Below are 24,362 nucleotides of genomic sequence, written 5' to 3' on the forward strand. Positions count from 1 at the left end.
AAGTCAAGTGTTGTTATGATTGCTTCAATTAGAATTTGAATCAAATCAATCACCGAACCACACTAATGCTACCAAAATAAATGTGCCTAAAATGTTGTGGCAGCGACCTAAACGAACAAATGTGTACCCGTAAAATTAGGACGATGATATGTTTAAGTTAATCTAACCCACTGATCTTTTGGTTGTTTCTTTTTTTTTGGTAAATACTAACCCACTGATTTGGTTTGTCAGATATATTGATCTGATTTATTGTAGAAAATAGAAGTTTTTGCACCAACTTAAGGACTTAAGTAGTGTTATACCAATAATAAAATATGATGAACAATTAACTACAACAGTCAATTAGTTTATTTTTTAAGATATTTTAATTAGTTTTTATTTTTTTATTAAATTTTGTTTGATGGTTTAATAAATAATTTTTTAGTAGTTTTTAATGTTATTAAAATGTTACTTAAAAGTAATATTTTTTAAACATTAACTTCCAGCTTTTATAATATTACATTTTTATTCTTAATATATTTATCTAATTTTTTAGTTATCTATTTTAAATATCTTGTTAGTTCCTATCATTTAACATTTTTTTTTTTATTTTTCATCCTTCTAAAATTATCTTTATTTGTAGTCCTTAAAGTACTTTACATAATAGTTTGAATAATGAAAAAAATGTTTTCTAAAATATTATAATAACAAAAACAAAACAAACAAAGACTAAAAAAAAATTGTAAGGATGAAAATAAAAAAAAATAATAAATTACAAACCGAAAAGATATTTAAATCTTAAATAAATTATAATTTTATTATTTTTTAGTTACTTCAATAATTAATTTTATCAAGCACTTATAATTTAATAAATTAATTTTTTAACTTTCAGTTATTAATTAACATTTTAGTTTTTAACAAATTTTTTCAACTAATTTTATCTAAAATAATCTATGTCTCAATAATTTGTTGTTTAATAAATTATGTAAGAATTTTCCTAATCATTTTGTTATCCATAAACCAGTTTATGCCTGCAGACAGAGGTGGGGCTGATTGATAATTATGACTTGTTTTGACTAAGCTGAGTGATCGGGAATTGATAACGCTGAAACGGTGGGGATGGAGATTGTTGTTATAAAATGAGTGTAAGTTTGGTTTGACGTTAAAATATTAATATAATTTATCTTAGATAAATTTTTATATATTTAGTTTTATGTTTGAGAAAATTTATTTGGAATTGAAACAATGTTGAGTAATTTTTGTGTTAAATAAAAAATAATATATTAAATTTTATTCTTAATTTAATTTTATAATAAAAATATTCAATCACAAATCACACAACTTAAAAATTAAATTTCATTAAAATCAATTAATTCAAAAATAATTTTACAAATCATCCAAACACAAAAGTATTGGTAAAATTAATTTTGAATGGAATTAGTTTTATAAAATTGATTTTAATTAAAATTAATTTGAAGTGATGTAATTTATGATTGAATGTTTTTATTATAAAATAAAGTTAGAAATAAAATTTAATATAAATTTTCTAATCCAAAGTAAAAGTTATTCTTCAACTCAAAATTAATTTTGGATCCAGAATTAATATTGAAATATTTTGTAACATGAAATAAAACATATAAAATTTTATCTAAAATCAATTCATTATTCACGTGAAACCAAGCACACATTTAGTATTTGTTGGATAGACATTGACAAAATTGATTTTGAATGAAATTAATTTTGATTAAAATTGATTTTGAAGTGATGATTTATATTTAGATTTTTTATTATAAAATTAAGTTAGGAGTAAAATTTACAGAATTTTAAATCCAACATATAAACTATTCAAAATTATTATAATTCAAAATCAATTTTGAATTTTTCTTCAACTTAAAATCAAACATGTAAAAATATATTTAAAATGAATCCCAAGGAGCAAACCAAATCAAACAGGCACTTAATTATTAGAGTCCATGCCAATGCAAAAACAAAAATAATAATTATAAGCTGGTCTGCAAAGTTAAACGGGTCGTGGGAATCCCGAACAAGCCTAGCTCTAAGCTGTATAATGTTTCTATTTATACCTCCATTTTTCACAACTATGACGTAGTTCCGGAGAATGACTTCAGAATTGTTTTTTGTTATTCCTAAAAATCATTTTTGATAATTTTTTATTTTGTTTTGTTTTATCTTGTCACAAATTTATGTTTTTTCTAATTTTTTTATTTATATGTAAACGTGAAATATCGTGTTATTAAGATTTGTAAAGAGATGAGTATACCAATTGATGCGGGAGAAAAACCTGGAGGTGGGGTTAAGGAAGAGGCGTGTAACAATTTTTTTAAAAAAAAGTGAAAAACCTGGGATGCAAAATAACGTTAAAAAGACTTTTATCAGTAATAAAACAAAACAAAACAAAGAGAAGAAAGGGAGGTGTACATAACAAGTGCCCTAACTGTTTTTATCTCAAGGCCCAAAGTGGAATGATTTTTTCGGTCTCTTAGTAAATTTATATTATACCCGTACCGAACCGTTTATTGCATGAGAGATTTTATATTGAACAAAACTTATATATAATTTTTAAGGTATTTTTAATGTTATTTTAGAATTAGAATTTTTCTTCCTAAAAAAATTAGAATTTTACTTTTGGTAATTTATATTAACTTTTAGCATAAAATATGTGACTTATTGAAATAAATTTGTTTTTTATTAGTTCACAAATTAAAAAAAGAAAAATATTCTTTTAAGTCTCTTGTACAATAAGAAAAAAACCGTCATAAATTATGAGTCTAATAAGTCAAAAACATGTTAGGAGTAACTAAAAAAAGTATATTTTTTTAACTGAGAAATTAAAAAAAGTACATTTAAATTTAAGAAACCAAAAACTAAAGTAATATAAATTTAAGGAAAAAAACATATTTAATCTTAAAATAAATAACATTTGTTCATTTCATTCAAATTCAATGGTAATACTTACATTCCTAAAACAAACAACAACAATAATACTTAATGTTTTGTTTGGTTTAAATAATAGAAATAATAAGGATGAAAATGAAAAAAAAATTAAAATATAGTCTAAAAGATACGAAACCAACATAAATAATAAAATCAACGTTATTTCTCTCCCCTTTCCCTAAAACAAACACAACATCTTCCATTCATTTAAATCAAAAGTGAATATGATTTTCTTATTCAAGGTTATTATCTTTAGAATTAATTTAATGGTATATTCGGATTAAATGAAACGGAAAAGAAAATTAATAATGATTTGTTAAATAATAAAAAATAGAGAAGTAAATAGTTTCTAAAAATTAAAATTCAATTTTTCTTTTCTTTTTATTTTATTCAGATTTCAAACTTGTCTCTTCCTTGTTATTTTCTCTACGCCACATCAAACATCATATTGTATTGTGGCAGTAATTCGGCCCAAAACAACAAGTACAACATTTTTAACAAACCACAATGTGATAACTGACCAAAAGGGGAAAAAATGAAAAAAAAAAAAAAAACTATCAAAAGTACTGTAATAAATATTAAATGGTTCTTGACCGGAAGGATCAGACGTTCTACAAAAAGAAAATAGTTAGTAGTAAAAGAAATTTGTTTTTTTTTTTAAAAAACTATATCATTATAGAGAGGTTGATTTCGCAGCCCCAATTCCTTTTAAATATAAGGGTGATAATACATTTAATGAATAAAATTCAATTAATAAAAGGATAAGTGTTTACATATTAGTGGAACAAAAAGTAAAAATGAAGAATATATTTATATGCCCTGCATAGGATATTTGATTGCACTCTTACGGTAAATAAAATTTTATTTTAAAACCTATTGTTTTGCCAATTAAATGGGTATAATCCATATTTTGTAAGTATATATATACTATGATGTGATGTACATAATCATTTGTATGAAAATTTATTTTTTTGAAAGCTTGTATGAGAATTTATATTATAAATTTTGTTATGAAATATATTAAAATTACTCAAGAAATTGTTTAAATATTTTTATTAAAATTCAATTAAAATAAATCCCAACAACTTATAAAATTTATAAAATTTTTCCTAGAAATCTGTTCAAATGTTTCATTAATCTCAAATTATGATCTATGTACCAAAAAAATATTAAAATGTACCATCAAAATCTCAAACTATGATCTGAATGGATAATATGTTCCAAAAAGCATGACGAATATGGTTTTCGAACTTTGCTACTTCCATTTATTTCTTAGTAGTATTTTATACTAATTTATCCAATAAAATGTGACCAAGCCAAACCAATTCGTCACATGTTCGTGCAACGTTTCTTCCCCACAAATTTTAGCACCGTTATTATTTATTTTGCAATCAAATTGGGTTAAATTTGTTGAGATAAGAAAACGAATGCACATGGAGCTGGTCGTAATTTGGTGAGTTGGTCACGACAATAACGTTTGTGTAAGATTGCAAGAGGATAAGAAGCTCTGTTTACGATGTCCTTGTCGGTCAACTTTTTTCTGAAAGTAATCATAATTTTTTTAAAAACACTACGACATTCATGTTAAATACTATTTCCTCCATTTTTATATATAAGGAACAAATAACTAAATTCTCAAGAACAATAAAAAATAATTAAATTAGTTATTTTTAATTAAGGTTATCAAAATTGAGTTTGATAGTTTTGTTAAAACTCCATGGGAGTCTATTTCATAAAAAATATACATAAATAATAAGTTAATATATTCAAAATATATTATTTTGTAAGCAAAATAACAATAAATTTATAATTCATACTATTAGTTTATTAAAAACATAAGTTGTCAAACTTAAAACAAGAAATAAAAAGTAAACATGGTGAGATATAAAATACTACTCCTAATTCAAAAAGCATGAAACCATGATTAGCTAAATCATAATTCGAAAGTCAGAATTGGATCAAAATTAAACATTGTGAGATATAAAATACTACTCTTAAGTTAGAATTGGATCAATTTCCGGTTCCCTTACGTGTGATTGTTGCTTGGATTATGGGAATCAAAAGGGACCTCAACTTCAACGTCCTAGAGACAGGTTCTCTTGTTGTGGCAATAACAATCACAGCCTTCACATTAGTGACATTACAGCCTTGTTCTCCTATTTTGCTACATTGTTATTGGGGCATGCTTTTTTGTACAAAGAACGCCCTCCCGTAAGCATAGGATATGTAACAAAAATATTAACAAATTACAACTTATATTAATGCATCATGATTCCTGAAATTATAATTCATATCTAAAATTTGGTCACTCTTTTTTCTAGACCAAGCTGATGTTCCTAACATAACGCTTAAATTAGCAATCGAAGCAGTGTTTAGAGCTCGGTAGGTATGGTTCATGTTCTCTAGTTATAAATATGCAGCACACATCACATAATCTTTTGTGTGCATTCAAGAACTATATGAAACTAACTACTGGCACAGTGGCACTCGATTGTAGGCGTAAATGTTTGTTAGTGTAAGAGAAAGAAAGAAAGAAAGAAAAATAGAGAGAGATTCCTAAACAACTAAAGACAAAGTGGAACGAGTTTAGAAGAAGACTTACATGACTTTCAGGCTCAAGCCTTCAACCAAGGGTCTCACGTCACCGTGTCTCGCGCTCAACCTTCACAACCAAACGCCCAAATCGATACCACTGAACCAACAACTTTGTTGTGACTCTAGGTGTTTTCGAAGAAGAACAAGACAGAATAGAACGAGTTTGGATTTTGGAAGAAGAGAAGGGATCAAGATAGCAACACAAGCTACCCTAACTTGTGTGTCCCTAAGTTTTGTTTCGCAACTTTTTTTCTAGGTTGTTCAAAACGAAGTCATTTTTAGTAGTTTTAGTTTTTTCGAGTAAACTCTGTGACTAGGCCTAAACTCGTGAGTTTGCACGAGTTTGGTTCTAGTCCATCGAGTCCACTTTAAGTTTGCCAAAAAATCAATTTGCTTGCATTTTGACTCGTGTTAGTCAAGTAGACTCTTAAACTTATAAAAGTTCACTAGTTGACTTTAGAGTTTGATAACCATGCTTTCAATTAATGATAGTAAAAATTAAAATTTCATTCCAAAAGTACCCTTAGAATTAAATATATTAAGTGGTGGTTATATTTAATGAGGCTACTCTTAATTTTATGAACAAAACTTTTCAATAATAAATATTCTATTTTTTAAATGTCAATACTATCAAAATTACTCAAAAATAAGATTTCTCTCTTAAATTAAAATTAAACAAACTGACAAAACTTTTACAAATCATGATTTCCCACCAAAAATTAAAAATTCATTAGTATGAAAATTGAAGTGTGACTCTCCAATTCTTTTAGTAGCTGCACAAAATAAATAGAGTAGACCTCACCGGAAAAAAAAAAAAAAAAAGCACATTTCACAAAAAATGTCAATGCAAATGGACTTGAACATTGCACCCGGGGAAAATAAGGAACCATTAACACTATTGTTTGCACTTCAGGAAGTTGAGGAAACAATAGGGACAGAGGGAACATGAGAAAGTTGAAGAAACATTCACCCCTGAGGAAGTTGAGGAGGAGCTAACACCGACTTTGACACCAAGTGAAGCTCAATCTATGATAAATATTGACTTTTGTCTACTTGTTTGTATTATGTCCAATTCAAATAGTGTACTCATATGTTATTTGACATTTCAAATCTCATCATCGTCACCCTTCATGGATAATTGTCCCAAAACATAACACACGCTTCATTTGGAATATATTGTCATGTTTGAGAAAAAAAAAGGCACTATAGTACAAGCACCTTAAAGGCTTGAACTTTTAACGCACCATGAACTTAAACTTTTTATAAGTGTGTACAACTTGCATTTGATGTTGGGGTGGTCACATTTACATATAGGCGTCACTACAAATTAATTTACTCATGTTTTATGTGTTTCTTTTTTTTAATACAACAAGCTAAATCTACTTTTGAATTTGTTGAGGCCTTTTTCTGGTTTCCTATGTTCATTTGCAATAACTAACATGTGAAATGAAGGATGAATGGATCAATATGAGACGAACATAATCTTCGCAGTAGTTAATCTTAATAAAAAGTATTAAAAAATATTATTAATAATCTTTGATGATTCAACTTTTATCTTAATTTGTGATATTTTGTTTCATCATATTAATTGTAGGGATGTGTAGTAACTTGCATATTTTTTTACAGCATTTCAAATTTAGCTTTCATTTATATGAATAGCCACAAGGAAGTGGAGAAACCTTGTATATATGCAACCATAAATTGTTATTTTTCTTTATGATTGGTTTTTTTGTGTTGACATTGTGACGGGTGAGCCAAGTTGCAGAAAACGTTCATTTCCTAACAAATGAACAAAGGAAGGCTATATCTCATTTATTGTTGCAGTCAATTGAAAATGGTAAACTAAAATCTAGAACAATAGTGCAAGTTGCAAAATTGTACAACGTGAATAGAAGCGTCGTTTTCATATTTGGAATCAATTGAAGGCTGTGGGTGATGCTTCTCATAACAAAACAAAGAACTATGGAAGGAAAATAGTTCAACTAAACGGTGAAAGTCTACATAAAGTTCCATTATCAAAGCAGACTACCTTTTGTCTTTATGTTGTGCTTTGAACATTAACATGACATCATTGTTTAGATTGCAAAAAACAGGAGTTATACATCGCCATTCAAATGCACTTAAGCCATGTTTAAAGCCGGAGAACATGATTGTTTGTTTAAAGTTTTGCTTGTCAATGCTTAATTGTGGCAACATGCCTCATGATCCAAAGTTTAAGTCCATGAAAAATATTTTGTTCATTGATGAGAAATGTTTCTACATTACAAAATTTTTCACAAATCTTTATTTGTTTGCGGAGGAGGACGAGCCACATAAGACATGTAAAAGAAAAATTTTTATAGCCAAACTTATGTTTTTAGTTGTAGTGGCTAGACTCAGGTTTAGCCATGAAGGAAATGAGACATTTGCGGGAAAGATTGGTGTTTTTCCTTTTGTAATTGATCAACCAACAAAGAGAACCGGTGTGAATCGAGTGGCAAACACAATCAAAATGAAACCATGACTTATGTGATAAAGGTGAATAAAATATTCTTAATCGATAGAGTTTCGTTGGCTATCAAGAATCTATGGCCAAGGGAAGATGCAGGGAAACCAATTTTTATACAACAAGATAATGCAAGGTGTCATGTTGATCCAAATGATGTGGACTTTTGTCGAGCATCAAAAGAATGTAGGTTTAACATTCAATTTAAACTCTCATGATTTAAATGTGTTGGATTTGGGATTTTTCAATGTCATATAGTCTTTACAACATAAAGAAGCAACAAAGACAATTGACGAACTTATTGTGGCAGTAGAAAAATCATTTCATGTGTTTTCTACCACACAATCAAATAAGATTTTTCTCACTCTTCAATCATGTATGGTTGAAATAATGAAGATCAAGGGATCAAACAAGTACAAGATAACTCGTATGAAGAAAGATATGTCATGTGACCAAGGTAGAATACACAGTTAGTTGAGTTGTGATCCTCTATTGATTCATGAAGTCACTCAATATATTAGTGATAACATTGTTTGACCTGTGTTAGTGATGAAAATACAATTATCTTTATCATTTGCTTTATCATTGTAACTTGTTTTAGTGATGACATTGCTTAAATTGTGTTATGATTTACTTAATTTAGTTGTTTTATCCTTTAATGAGCAAAAGTTGTTTTATCCTTTTATGATTTTGGTTTGTTATATGTAAGTGCAATTGGTATTGGAATGAGCTACAGGATGAGGTTTGAATTGTGGCACATTATTGATGATAAAAAAGATTTCCATTTTGTCTTGTGGCAAAAATGATAGAGAATTTGTGGCACATTACAGATGATGTTTTTCAAAGCATGTATAGATTGAAGCTCCACATAGTGAACACGTGTCAATTAATTTGATACTTATACCATGCATTTTAATGAGTATGAACGAGAATCATAAAATTAAACTTATGCTAACTCAAGTTGGAAAAGTTATTGGTAGTGACATTAAGAAAGTGAGTGACAAAATTCTTGTGTTCACCTTTTGATAAAATTCTTTGCATTAAAAAAACTCTTTTTTGAAAGACTTCAAATTGAAAGTGAATAAAATACTCTACATGAAGCTAGCTTAATTTATGATAAAAAAAATTTGACAACTATATGTTTGTAAAAAATTCAAGGCAAAAGTCATTAAAACTCTATTTTGATAAGGCTATTAGCATCATGTAATGCATTGGCCTTTTGCTAAGTTAAAAAAGTTTATGAATTGAAAATAAGAATCATGAATATGTATGAATTCAAATAAGTATTTTTAAATTAACTAAAAAAAATAAGTCCTTTTAATTGAGTAGAATATTTATTAATTGTTTTTATAATAAATCATTTCAATTAATTTAATTACTTACTTTTCTTAAAGAGATCTACTCCAAATTTCCATAAAAAAAAACTACTTCAAATAAGTAGACATAAATATTATGTTAAAAAAAACAAACATTAACACAACAAGATCTACTCCAACTTCTCATTACAAAGAAAAAATAAAAGAAATAACTTCAAATAAGCAAACATAAATATTTATCCCAAAAAAAGCAAATTGAAGTCAGATCCTCGTTGCACACACTTATATTTAAGCAACTTAGTAGAATATATCAAAATAAATCTTTAGCATTGACAAAACGTTTTTGTTCATATCTTCACTTTCAAAACCAAAATCATGCACGTCATCCGGATATTTGTTAAGATAAACAAGATTGTTGTTGACGAAGCCACTAGAAGACAAGGGAGCACAACCATTTGAACAAACCTCTTTGTTTTCTGTTAAATCTTCCTCAAGCCATGTTTTGTGCTTACGCCTAAAAAAGGTTTCTCCAACCTCATTTTCATCCTCGCTAGCCACCGACGAGTCGTCAACAATCTTATCAAAGGAATCTTCATCCTCTTCAATCTTGATAGCTTTTTTCAGGGAATCATTTACAAAAATTTCGTTTGGATCCTTGTTCAAATTGAAAATCTCATCTTTCAATTTGTTTTCCTTAATCTCTGGTTCATGCATGGAAGCCATTGTTGTTGTGATTGAAGATAACCAATGGTCAATATACCAAGAGTTTGTTTACTATCATGGTGCAAAAAAAAATGTTCTCCTTATTTAAGAAATAAAGTATTTTTTTTTAACTACAAGGATACTACATGCATGTTTGATTTAAGGGGATCAATCATAGCCAAAAGTATTTGGAGTTGATTCGAAGTGAAAATTACAAGAAAAAATATTTGATAAAGGTTAAAGGTAAATGAATGAGTGGAAAAAATATGAAACTCATTACTTAAAACTTTTATCTAAAAATACATACTGGGGTTTCGTATATTGTTAGTATAATCAGTTATGTAAATACTTTAATTTTTAAATTTGGTTGAGTTTCTTTGGGTTGGTGGATTAAGTGTGTGTTTGAATGCAGGTTGATAAAATTGATTTTGTAAGATTAATTTTGATTAAAATTGATATTGAAATAATGTGATGTTTATTTGAATATTTTATTATACAATCAAATTAAAAATAAAATTTAGTACAAAATTCAACGGAAAAATTGTTCAAAGTTAATTTAATCTAAAATCAATTTTGAATTGATAATGAATTGAGTTATTTATTTATTTACCTACTAATTTAATTTATTTATTTATTTACGCTTTTGTTTCATCTTAATCAAATACTCTGATTTTCTATTGTTTTTCTTCTCTCTTCATTTATGATAATTTCGTTCATTTTCATGGCTCTGTCAAATACAATATTACATTCTTGTATTTTATCTCTTTATTTTATTTTTTTCAAGCGGAGGTTCGAGCCCTTTGTTTAACAAGCGGAGGTTTCTGGTTTCACCAGAATCCCCACACCCCCCTGACAAGTCATGTCCGTGGCTTCAGACCATCTTTTCAGAATTTGTTCAAACGACAAAAACTCACAGAAAAAGCAAACCTTTCCCCACTTTTCCCCTTTCCACAACCATAACAAAATTCAAATTTCAAAACGCCGCTTAAATACACATAGAGAAAGGACAATCCCATCCTACACAAAGCTACATGGTAAAAATAATAAACAGAAATTATACCACATTTTCTCTAACATTTTTGTCCTATTGGCTTAATTCAAAATAATACATTTTAGTAAATTTCACCTTCTAACTCTTTCCTAATTAAAAAAATAAAAGTCTTCAATATTTATAATTTTTAATAAATTTAACTAACATAAAAAATATTACAAGAAGTGTTGCTAGTCTCCCTTAAAAAATTTAAGAGTGATTTAGATGTTTTCAATAGAAAAGAATGAAAAAAATATATTAGACTCATTGATTTTCTTAATATTTTTCTTCAATTCCATTTTATTTCTCTCATTCAAACCAGGTCTAAAACAGTCCGCACGTAGAATCAAACACGTTTTTCTTACATAAATAAAACTCCTAATTAATAAGATATTTTTTTTTTAAAAAAAAACACTGCCTATAAATAAACCCAAAATAAAACCCTCTCTGAAACAACATACTTCGATTATTTCTTTCCCCCCAGCCATGGCTCGCTCATTGTTCCTATGCTCACTCCTCATCCTCGCTGTCACCACCTTTTCCTCACCCACGGGTGCTCTTATCCTGACCCTAGTCAACAACTGCAACTACACCGTGTGGCCCGGCATCCAGCCCAACGCCGGCCACCCCGTCCTCGCCGGCGGCGGCCTCACCCTCCGCTCCCTCACCCACCAATCCATCCCCGTCCCCGACGCCCACTGGTCCGGCCGCGTCTGGGCCCGCACCGGCTGCTCCTACTCCGGCACCGCCTTCTCCTGCGCCAGCGGCGACTGCGGCGGCCGCCTCCAGTGCAACGGCGCCGGGGGCGCCGCACCCGCCACCCTCGCCCAGCTCGAGGTCCACCACGGCAGCAACGACTACGCCTCCTACGGCGTCAGCCTCGTCGACGGTTTTAACGTCCCCATGACCTTCACCCCGCACGAGGGCAAAGGCGTGTGCCCTGTCGTGGGTTGCCGCAACGACCTTCTCGCCACGTGTCCGCGCGTGCTGCAGCACCGTGTGCCCGCGGGTCACGGACCCGTGGTGGCTTGCAAGAGCGGGTGCGAGGCTTTTCACACGGACGAACTCTGTTGCAGGAACCACTTCAACAACCCTAACACGTGCAAGGGATCTATCTACTCCTCCTTCTTCAAGCACGCGTGCCCTGCCACCTTTACATTTGCTCATGACACCCCCTCCCTCATGCACCAGTGTTCCTCCCCGCGTGAGCTTAAGGTTATCTTTTGTCATTAATATTAGGGACCAACTACTAAGCTTTCTTGTGTTAAGAAGCCGTTTGGGTCATTGTTAAGTGACTCGACTCTTGTCTTTTCTAATAAGATTCGAACAAAACAGAAATGTAGTAGTCGTGTGTCTTTGTAATTTCTTTGGCTTAGTTGGGTGTGTTTTGTGATTGTTAGCTTGAAAAAATAACAAAAAAAATGTAATTTTTAGTTGTGTTTCATAATAGAGCTTCACCTTCTCTTTTGGTAAAAAATAAATAATGTTTATTTTCCTAGTTCTGTTGTGTTCAATGTTAATTGTTAACCTTCTTGCTGCTAGTGTAGTAGCTGGTAGGGGAAGACTATGATGATTATCCACTGTGAAAAGAAAGGGACCAATACACCTCAATATTGGCTCCTATCTCGAGAATTTGATTCTTTTTCATTATCGAGTGCAGTACCGCGCCTGACACGTGATTTCACTTTTCTTTTTTCTTTTACTTCCGATAAATCCAACTACTTTTTACCGAGGTTTAACGTTTTGAAAATATAAAAATAAAAAAACTTGAAAAGGTTTAAAGAGGAATATCTAGAATTATTCTTTGCTGTAAAACTATTATTGTTTGCGTAAAAATGACAAAAATAGGAAAAGCAAATGCCAGGACATATTTACCAAGTTTCCTTTCAAAAGAGTGTGATCCTTTGGTTGTGTTCAAATTGGAAAGAAACGTTATTGCATTCTTGCTTTGCTAATTAATGAGATGAAGAGGGTCGAACGTTTGATTTGGATGATAAAGAAAGCTGGCTAGCATTTTTGTTCTTTGGAGAGACTAGAGAGGTAAGGGGCATCGTTAGCAGTCAGCAATCTGGTCAATGTTTTTCCATGGTCGTGTCATGAGCTAACTAGCAACTATGAGTCTAGGGCATGTTGTTGGTGCTTGCTTACGTGTTTTTTGAATAAAATTAATCTTGACGTACGGGGCTAATTTTGAACTGATAAATTTAATTTTGAATTGATTTTAGTCACAATTTGTATCAAAGTAGAGTTAATTATGAAGTGCTGGATTTAATTGGACTGTAAGTTTCAGATTATATACATATTAAGTATAGTTAATTTTGAAATGTTGATTTTAATTGGGAATGTTTGTATTTGGGGAAACTTGTAGTTCGGCTAAACGGCTACTTAAACTTATCCAAATAAAGATGTACATGTGGACACTGGACAGAATAAATAATATGCATTTAGGAACTTTTTGAATGCAGCGTTGCAACTTTACCGAAAGCAAAAATTGAATTCATCGCCCACGTATTTGTTTATCTTATTAAGATTGGCAAAAAGTAGTAGTGTTATACAACTTTATCGATTTCTTTTAGTAAAAAGAAAAGATATAAGTGAGAAAAGTAAAAAAAAAAAAATGAAAATTTGTGAGAAACATAATGAAAATATAGGTGTTTGATTTATGAGAAATGAGTAAGTAGGAAAGAGAAAAACATTTTTTAGATTGTTTTTCGAGTTAAATAATTGACTATTAATGTGTTAGTATTGATATTATATTGAAAAACTATAATGTAATTTATTTTGGAATAATTTTTTATTTTTCAAATATTACATTTATATGGGGACGAATGAAGTATTTGTTTTTGCCTTTTAAGATATCACCATTATTTTATGAAATAAAATTAATGATATTATTAATCAGTATCCTTAAAATATTGGTTAAGGAACTAAAATAAATTTTTATTTATTTAGATGCATAAAATTGTATTATCCATGACTTTTTTTTATGATCTAATATGATTTTTGCAATATTTTTTTTTCTTTTTAATTTCTTAACAAATGCTCCAAGTGTACTGGTTAGCATTTACCAACTCCATTCCAATGTATTATACAAAGACAAATATTAAAAGATAAGGTTTTTATTGAGATGTATAAAAATATGCTCTTCTAAAATTTTTTAAATGTGTTTTCTTATGATTTTCAATAATAAAAAAAATTAGTTTCTTAACTAATACCCTACAAATATTGGTTAACAATACTTTTATCCAAATATATTGGTTATATTTGATAAGACCAACTAATAAGTTAGGTGAACTTATAATCTATAAGCTAAGAGTTGAGAAGTTAAAAACTAACTTAAAGTTTATAAGTCGAATGATTTAATTGAAAGTTTTTTTTATAAGACTAATTGATAAATGTAAAATGACATATTTAATATTTTTACATTTTAATTTATTTTTAATAATTTATATTCTTAAAAAAGTAGGATATTAATTTTAAAATTTTGTATTATAAAAAAATGGTAAAGATTTGGTGATTTTACTTGTTGTTTAAACTCAAATGTTTCATTTTTTCAAAAAGAAAAATAAAATTAAATAACCTTTATTAGAATTATATTGTTTAAAATAATTTTTATTGACATATTTAAATAGTTTAATAATATTATTTATTTAAAACAAAAAAATAAAAGTGTTTTTTCTTTATAATTTTGTTAAACATCAAATTTTCTATTTATATAAATATAACTTGGATGCATACGACTATTACTTACATAATTATGAAAGATGATACAATTTAAATCTTCTATCTAAAACTAATTATATATATTTAAAATTTCATTTAAATTAGGTCATGTAATTTAAAAAATATAAATCATTTAGCAAATAATTATAAGTTGGTATAGTTTAAATAATTTATAACCTTAAGAAATAAGGTGAGATGACAATTGACCAGTTCAGCAGATGTTTATAAGAATGATAAATTAGATAATAGAAATTTTCCAAACAATAAAAAAAATTAGAGTTTTTAAATTTAATAAAAAAACAAAACAATTTCAAATAAACTTAATAAAAAAAACTAATAATTTTTAAGTCATAAACTAATTCAAATAACTTATCAACTACTAAAATAAACTCATATACCTTAAATAAGTTATCAAACATAGCCATTACTTAAAGACTTAAATTTCAATTTCATTCTCTACATTAACAGACCACAATCCGAGACGTGCTTGGGGTGTTTCAGCAGCTGATGGCATCATATTCATGAGTGGAGATAGGAGAGAGGAGTGAAATCAATTTTTTTAAAACTAATACTAATTTAATTATTTTTTTATCTCTAAAACAAATAAATTAAAATAAAAAATATATTGTAATTTTTTATCTTAAACTTTTGATGTAAATTGCTAACATGTTTTAACTATAAAAAATATGAAAGAATATTCACACAGTCAATTACATTGAATTGAGTTAGATTTTCTTTGTACAATAATTTAAACTTAACATTTAATTTCCTACAAAATAAACGTAACCTTTAATTAAGAGATTTCATTTAATCATCTCTTAAATAAATTATCAAATGAACTACCAAATAATCTTCACTTATTGTGTATATTTTATTTTTAATTGATTGGCTATGCAGTAAAAAAAAAAACTGATTGGTTATAATTTCAATTTAGTTTTACATTTTTACTCTATTGACTAAAAGAAGTTCAGTTATAGTTTTGTTATACATTTTTCAATTAGTAAATAGCAATTAGCAAAGTTAAGTTACGTTTGGTACAAAGTTACGTTTTTTTTACTCTGTTCGTTAAGACTTTGCTGTTCACATGTCTCCGTATATAATTTCATTTTTTTCAATAAATATTTATTATTAGTTTATCAATTTATTATTAGTTGAAGAAATCAAATTCGCGTCTCTACAGATAACTTCACTTTAACTTTTACTTTGATTCAATCTTTTGATCACCACAAACCTATAACAGGTTTGGTGAGTCCTAAAGATCTTATAAAGCATGACTTACCATACAGGTATATAAATACTAAAAGACGATTATGATACTACCATCTTCAGGGATTCAATTGAAACAAAACAAAAAAAAGTTATAAGGACCTAATTACTGATTTGGTAAAAGTTCATAACCTATAAAATAATTAAACCTAAAAAAAAGTATTTTTGTACATTTCAAAATGAAAAATCAGGGGAATAAAATATACATATTCTGATATTATATGTAGTCTTTTAAAAGCTAGGAATGCACATGAGGCTATAGTATGGATTTACCACTAATAAGAGTGTTCCCATCTAATCTAATGAAAATAAAAAAATAAAAAAATTGAACAGACAAAATTAAATTTTGAAAAATTAAATTTTTTTTATTAGATTAAGTCGGATTTCAAATTTAATTTTCAAAATCTATCCAATTCAAATCTAACTTTTACATATGTATATACTTTTATTTATAAATTGTTATTACTAGTCATAGTCATGTTCTTATATATTGTAAAATTATCCTATAGCTTATATATATTTATAAAAACATATTTAACTAAATATAATTGCTTAGTAACTATTTGATACATAGATATAATTATCAAGTTGTATAAATTTATTTTGATATAGTATATATTTTAAAAATTATACTATTATTTGTTATATAAATGAAATTATTGATATTTTAAATTATTTTTTATTACATAGAGAGAGTTTAATGCCTATACACGGATAATATAAAATAGTTTTATATTGTCATTTAATCACAAGTTATTATTTTATATTATCATTTATTTAATATTTTCTAAAAAAAATAAAAGTAAGATTAAAACCAAAAATTTATCTAATTCAAACGACTTTAACTTAAATTGAATCACATAAGATTAAAATATTGAGTCAAACTTATTGGATGATAAATTGAGAAAATTGAAGTGATTGTATTAGATGATTTTTTCCTTAGATAAAATCAAATCTATATACACCCCTAGTCATTGATGAGAAATTGATACATAAAAAATATTAATTAAAAATACAATAATAATTAAATTATCATCAAATTAAAAATCTTTCATGAAACATAATCAGAAAACATAACAAACATTAAAATTGTTTCCATTTTTTTTTATAAATCATAGTTATTCTTCACTAAAAATAATTCTACTTGAATAAAAATATTATGAACGATAATGTTTTTTAATCAAATATTTAACATAATTACATATTTAGAATTCAGAATTCAAACTCAAGAACTTTGATTAAATTAAAATAAACTCACCTTACTTGATTTACTGGCTAATGGTCTAAGGTCTTTTACAAAACATAACAATGATAATCATAAAACATCAATACTTGCTCTGTCACCAGGCAAATAAATATTGATCTATGTTTATACGAAATGTAATATTTTTTTCTTTTTTTTTTTTAATTAAAAAACACGATATATATCTTAGTAAATAAACAAAATGATATCATTTATGTTTGATGGATTAAGGAACCTAATTTATCTTAGGTATTATTATTATTATTACTATATCCATGGTATGTGTAAGATTGGAAATTAAGGTATCCATACCTGCACCCTACCCATTAAAATTTGTGAGTAATTATATGTACCAGAGCCAATCCCCATAAATTGGGCATTTGTCCTATTCATGTATGCGTAATTTTTGTAGGTAGTCAATGAGTACATTACAGATTGCCATCCCTATCTAGAGTTGACCATGCTTAGACTCGACTTTTTATTAAATGATTCGGGTCAATCTAATTGTAGGTTGTTAGTGGTGAATTATCTTTTTTTTTTTTATACGATGACAAATTACAACTATATGAGGTATGAGCAGTACGCATGAAGTCTTCTATGAATTAGATAAGATTACTATCAACGATAAAGATTTTATTCATAGTATTTAGTATCCATGTGATTGGTAATAACGAAAAGGTAAACACTAATTAACAATTTTTTTAAAAAAATTAACCAACAAAGGTTGGTCCAATTAGTAAGAAATGAACTTATATTCTAAAATAGTGTAGTTTTGATTTTTAGTCATTATAAAATTTTTATTGGTGAATAATATATAAGTATTTTCATTAGTGTCTTTTAAACTTTAAGACATATTTTGATTTAATGAATCATTGAAATCTAACTCACATAAACTTTATTTTATGAGAAAAAAAATTCTCTTATTTTTATCTCTCATTTAATATCAAGAGGATTTAAAGAAAGTAAAAAAAATAAATAAAATATATAAGAAAAAGAGATACATTATTTTACTTATCCAATCACAATTCATCATATATAATAAAAATATTAATTTCTAAAATAATTATCTAAACTCAATGGTATCTCAAATTTATCTTCTTGATAATTATCTACAAAGATATAATAAATATTATCTATATATAAATTTCTGATCTTGCTTAATAACGAAACAAGATATATATATCATCTTTCCCTCCTCACTTCTCCCCGAGCTTAAAAGAAAGAAATTTCTTAACCTTACCCTCACCCTTTTTATCTATTGTAACTGTTGAAAGTATTTGGGCCGGATTGGGTTAAACAAAGGACATAGAAAGAAGGGTGTTGCTCACTGGTGAGTGGTGAATGGTGATCTCATCTCAGTGCAATCCTCCGTAGCATATATTCATTCTCTCATAGTTATAAATAATCCCGAATCGAGGTGTCGGTTTTGAAAAGAGTTAACAGTCTCTTCTCTTCTCTTCGCTCCTCCACTTGTTTGCCCTTCATGGCGGCATCTCAGGCAAGCCTTCTCCTTCAAAAGCAGCTCAAAGGTACGTACGCACGCACGCCGCCTCTCTCTCTCTCTCTCTCTCTTTATTCTTCTGGTTTGCTTTTCCCGCAAAAAATAAGTCCCTGTTTCGCGTGGATTCTCCGCGATGTTCTGATTGCCCTTTCCTCGCAGATCTTTGCAAAAACCCCGTCGACGGCTTCTCTGCCGGTTTGGTCGATGAAACCAACATTTTCGAATGGAGTGTCACCATAATTGGACCGCCCGATACTCTTTAGTAAGCCCCTTTTGATTAATATATCATGCTTTTGCTTTTGCCACTCTGACGGAATTTTTTTTCTGTGATTCTCGATTCAAAGTTTGGATTTTTGGGTTTTGGGTTTTGATTGATTATGCCTTTCTTTTGGGGTTGGGTTATGGGCAGGGATTTATCCTCACTTCCCGAAGATCGCGTTTTTAATTGCTTTTTTTGGGTACTTGAACAGTTTTATTGATTTAATGAGTTTGTTCCTTGCCTACCCTAATCACGAGAATTCATTGCGGTTGTTGTAGTTGTTGTTGGGACTTTTAATATTTAATTGTAGCGATTCCTCTCAAAGCTGATGCTTTTCCAAATTACTGTTTACTATTGGGATTGATCTAGGTTGGGTTCGCTTGATTACACCAGAAAATGTTCTAAGTTGTTATTGCTTTACTTTGGTTGGTGTTGGAATTTTACTGACATGTCTCTGCTGGTTTGTTCGTCAATTGGTTGGATTTCTCATAGCGAGGGGGGATTTTTCAATGCTATTATGAGTTTCCCATCCAATTACCCAAATAGTCCACCTTCAGTTAAGTTCACTTCAGAGATATGGCATCCCAATGGTTAGTGTTTTTTTTGAATTTGTGATTTTGCTTTGATTTGAACTACATGAAAGTGATGTTTTCTGTTCAATTTTTGCAGTATATCCCGATGGCCGGGTTTGCATATCAATTCTTCATCCTCCTGGTGAGGATCCAAATGGTTACGAGCTTGCGAGTGAGCGCTGGACACCTGTTCATACGGTATGTGAACATATAAATTACTCTTCATTATTACACCTATGGCTTGGCTATTGGTGACTAAGAATCAACTTAGTGGTGGAAATTTGAGATGAGATTATCTTCAATACATCCAAATCCAGCATGCTCTTGTTTAATAATCAAGTTAACATTTAAAACTTCACAATTGAAGTGCCTAAATACTTTCCAGATGCTGGTATGATGCAAGCGCTGTACTGTTTTTCCTCCTTGTGGTTTGGCCTTGTGCATGCCTATTCCTGGAGAGTTTACATATCAGTGTTCTACAGCATCATTGGTATTGCATTTAGAGACTGTTTAAGTAGTTGTAGTAAATGGAGCTCTGCATAACTCCTTCCCCATTTTGAAGAATAGAGGGAGACAAAATTAAAATCAATTGTCAAATAAAGTGAAACTTGAAGATACTGTAAGAAAGTACAGTAAGCATCATTTTTCTAAGATTTCATTCCATAAATGGAGAATCTAATGTTAAAAATTCCAATATAATACTCTTAATGTTGGAGATTAGTGTAGTATAAGAATAATGGAGACGCTAGGAGTATTGTGTTAGTAAGCCACCCATTAAGAATGTTCATAGCAGGAAGAGGAAGAGGGGTAACAGAATATTAGAGTCATAAGGATATATTAATAGCAGTGACTATTAGTGGGTAACTAATTGTAATAAAGAGTGTGGGAATAAATGGGGGAAGAGTGAGAGTTGTAACTGTCCAGTAGACAATAATTTCTAATAAGGAGAAGGCTGGAATAAATAGGAAAATCCAGGGAGCCTTTCTGGTTCGTGATGCGCACATGAATTGAGGGACGATTGGAATCTTTAGTGATAAGTGTCAAGTCATGGAGGTGTAGAGAGCTTCAAGAAGCCTCGCTCAAGAAGATCAAGGAGTTGTTAGAGATCCTCAATCACTCTAATGAATAGGATACTATGGATGGAGCATCCTCAAGGCATTAGAAAATGAGGACCATGGGAGAAGGTCAATGGGGAGATCGTCAAATGAACATCAGGAGGGAGCATTGGAGATTCCTTTATTCTATGAGAATGATGCCTATGGGTGGGTGAATAGGTGGGAAGGATATTTTCTAATTAAAGGGGTAACAAAGGAGAAGAACTTACATGCAACAATGGTTGCCATGGAAGGGAAATACTTGAGTTGATTTCAATGGTGGGAGTATTACATGCCAAAGCCATCTTGGGAGAGGTTCAAAACTGCTGTCACTAGAAGGTTCCAACTTTAAATGATGCAATATCCCTTTGCATTGCTTTTGGGTTTGAAGCAAATTACTATAGTGGAAGATTTAAGGGTGAAATTTGAGTTGTATGCGGGACCATTGAGGGGTACTGATCCAGAGTACCTCAAGGGCATTTTCTTAAATGGGTTAAGGGAGGAACTGAAGGCAGTAAAGTTGCATCCTGTAAGGACATTAGGAACAATGCCTAAATGATTGACAAGAAACTTACAAGAGAAGGACCGAATCCTACAGAAATATTCCATCTTCTAGGACAGTATTGGTGGAAATGGGATCTAAGGTGAGTTCAGAAGGAGTTTCAGTCACAAGACCTACAATTGACAAAAGCAGTTGGCCCTAATGGATCTTTCAAAATAGGGGTGGTGGGTTTAGATTTTAGAAGGTTGTCAGAAGCTGAATTACAAGAGAATGTGAGAAAGGGTGTTTTTTTATGTGATGAAAAATATGGGCGTGGGCATATTTGTTGAAATATGGGGGGGCTGTTACAAGCTGGAATATTATGCCAAGTTTCGACCCCATAATTCTAGTTAAAATGAAGGATGGGGGCCTTAAATTAATTTTTCCTTTTAGGTGTTATTTCCAATTCAGTTCTATCATATTGATCCCATAAACTTCCATAGAAAACAAAATATTACTAAGCTACTAGATATTACAAGTAGAGTAAAAGGCTCCTTAGTTGTTTGAGTTTCTCAAGTTTGGGATGGCTTGAAGAACTATAAAGTGAAAGACTAAGGTTGAGTGATGAGCTTTTCAGCTTGACATATCAAACAGAAATGACTTAAAATGTTTGTGAAGACTTCAATGTTTAATGTCTCGTGACTAGTTTGGACTGTTAAAAATTTGAAGGTTCATTTTCCATTAAGAACTTTGTTGGATGTCCTTTGGAAATGGTATTGCATTTTGTCCACCACTAGCAAATTTATATACTTTTCACTTGTTATAAGTTTTCTAAGTCATGATATATTAAAATATGTTATCTTGCAGGTAGAGAGTATAGTATTGAGTATCATATCGATGCTTTCCAGCCCTAATGATGAATCTCCTGCAAATGTTGAAGCTGCAGTAAGTTTCATAATTTGTTATACTGCAACTTACTTGTCTTTTCTACTTATTTGTATCCTAGAGAAGACAATGCAAGCATGACTGTTACTAGATGCTGCAGAACTGTCATTAACTTAATAGTTCAATGGATTGTCTATTATAGTCATTTTTATCTTATGCTCTCCTAGATACCTGAGCTTGATTGCTAGTTGGCGTAAGTCGTGAGATACTGAATGCTGAATAGATTATGGTCTTGTATAGTACTTCTCCAATTATTAACAGAACAGAACAAAAGATAGAGTTTCCTTCTCCAAGTATGAATGACTTCCAAGTTCCATGAGTTACTAAATAGATAATGACAACAACACAACCAAGCCTTTTGTAACTATCTCTGCCTACCTCTAGCAGTAAGGTTAACTTCCATATGATCAACTCTCCTTATTGGGGCTTCTATCTGTCTTCAACACACATGTTCAAACTTCCTAAGGCGAAATTCTTCCATATTTTCTACAATAGATGCTATTCCAATTTTTTTACCTAATGCATTCATTCCTAATTTTTGTAGTATGTCCATTTTTCCAAAGCAACATTCACATCTTTGTTACATCGAGTTATGCTCTTGTTGACTTTTTACCACCCAACACTTAATTTCTTACAACATTGAAAGGCTTACCTTAAACTGAAGTGGTGCTTTTTTTGTCAAATATAACACCTATGTTGTTTCTTCATTTCATCCACCCTGCTTGAAATCTGTAGTTTGCATCCCTTTTTATTTTTCCATTCTTTTGTGTGATGGATCCAAGAATCCCAAGATATTTAAACTATGTAACATGTGACAAGGCATGGTCTCCAATTTTCACAAGTTACAAAGTACAGTGGCTAAAGATTAAGATTTAATAGGGTAGTCATCTCTCTGATGGCCCTTGTCTGAGCAACATCCTGATTCTTGATGTTTGCACTTGCTCCATTGTTTTGTATGATGGACCCAACCCAAGATATTTAAACTATGTAAATTGTGACGACATGGCATGGTCTCCAAATTCCACAAGTTATTAATTACAGTGGCTAAATATAGTCTCCAAATTCCACAAGTTATTAATTACAGTGGCATATTAAGATTTAATAGGGTGGCCATGCCTCTAATTGTACTGGTCTAAGCAAAATCCTGAATCTTGATGTTTAGACTTGTGAAGCCCAGAAGCTAAGAAAATCTGAGAATGTTTCTCGTAGTTTAGTATGTAATTGCTATGTTTTCCACATTGGTAATTAGTACCTGCAGGAAGCATTTTTTTTAAGGGACATCAACTTCAAGCAATTTCCAAAGTTGGTTTTGTATTTATCCTGATGATAGTTGATATCCTTTTTGACTATAAAAGCTAGCATGTATTTGTCTGTCATTCTGTAAACCTTTTTTTTGTTCTGGGAATTTCATTTTGCCATTGTTAATATCTTTACTGGTTGAAATGCTTTGCGTGGGAATACAAAGTGCTTCATTTTTGTATGCCATCCAGTCTGAAAGTTCTCGAGTTTGTTCTGAGACCTGACCCGTATGATCTGGTATTGCAGAAAGAGTGGAGAGATAGGAGAGATGATTTCAAGAAAAAGGTTAGCCGATGTGTAAGGAAGTCACAAGAAATGTTGTGATTTGTCGCCTACGCCTCATACTGCTGCTGCTTTTTTCTGAACTGGAGGACATATAAATGTGTAATGGATTGGTTCTCCTGTTACTGTTGATCCGTATAAGAATCGCATTGGAAGTCCACATTCCTCCTTTCTTCAGTTCCATCATGTTCTCTGCATGGCCATTTATCATAACTTGGAAAACAAACTGTATTCTAAGTGTTTTTGGCCGGTCTTTTTGACTACTTTATTGAAAAATTTACTTTGTTCATTCGCATAAAAGTTTATATTGGATTTCTTATCTAAAAAAAGGTTTATTATTTGAGTTTTGGTACTTGTTTCCTCTTATTGTGATTGCTGATTTTGCACCGACCAGTTCTACTACTAGGGTTACCGTAATCTTGGATGAGTTCTGAACGTTTAATTTGTTTGAAAATTCTCCCAACTCTTGAAAAGTTTTTTTCCTTTTTCATAGGGTTACCGTAATCTCGTACTAGGAATTCATAGTTTTATTTCATCTAGACACAAGCGACGAAGTAGTCAAATAGCAACATCGCAGCAGGAATAACTAATCACTACACAGTTAGCTATAATATTAAATCGAAAGGGTCAAAATG

General features: G+C 30.0%; 2 protein-coding genes across 2 annotated transcripts; both read left to right on the plus strand.

Annotated features, from left to right (window-relative positions):
• Positions 1–11,330: 11,330 nt before the first annotated feature.
• On the plus strand, positions 11,331–12,560 carry LOC100818233 (osmotin-like protein). Its single transcript, XM_003539636.5, has one exon. It carries the CDS (start codon positions 11,549–11,551, stop codon positions 12,293–12,295), a length of 747 nt encoding a protein of 248 aa, XP_003539684.1. The 5' UTR covers positions 11,331–11,548; the 3' UTR covers positions 12,296–12,560.
• A 6,056-nt stretch (positions 12,561–18,616) lies between these two features.
• Positions 18,617–24,070, plus strand: LOC100499900 (ubiquitin-conjugating enzyme E2). The gene is made up of 6 exons (NM_001250728.2): positions 18,617–18,823; positions 18,955–19,057; positions 19,547–19,644; positions 19,724–19,824; positions 22,069–22,146; positions 23,692–24,070. Exons 1-6 carry the CDS (start codon positions 18,778–18,780, stop codon positions 23,767–23,769), a joined length of 504 nt encoding a protein of 167 aa, NP_001237657.1. The 5' UTR covers positions 18,617–18,777; the 3' UTR covers positions 23,770–24,070.
• The last annotated feature ends 292 nt before the right edge of the window (positions 24,071–24,362 follow it).

The sequence above is a fragment of the Glycine max genome, chromosome 12 (assembly GCF_000004515.6).
Source record: "Glycine max cultivar Williams 82 chromosome 12, Glycine_max_v4.0, whole genome shotgun sequence".
NCBI lineage: Eukaryota > Viridiplantae > Streptophyta > Magnoliopsida > Fabales > Fabaceae > Glycine > Glycine max.

Coding starts and splice junctions, on each gene's coding strand:
- LOC100818233 (XM_003539636.5), top strand. CDS start 11,549: ATGGCTCGCTCATTGTTCCTATGCTCACTCCTCATCCTCGCTGTCACC.
- LOC100499900 (NM_001250728.2), top strand. CDS start 18,778: ATGGCGGCATCTCAGGCAAGCCTTCTCCTTCAAAAGCAGCTCAAAG. Junction 19,058..19,546: donor GGACCGCCCGATACTCTTTA/GTAAGCCCCTTT, acceptor GATTTCTCATAG/CGAGGGGGGATTTTTCAATG. Junction 19,645..19,723: donor AGAGATATGGCATCCCAATG/GTTAGTGTTTTT, acceptor CAATTTTTGCAG/TATATCCCGATGGCCGGGTT.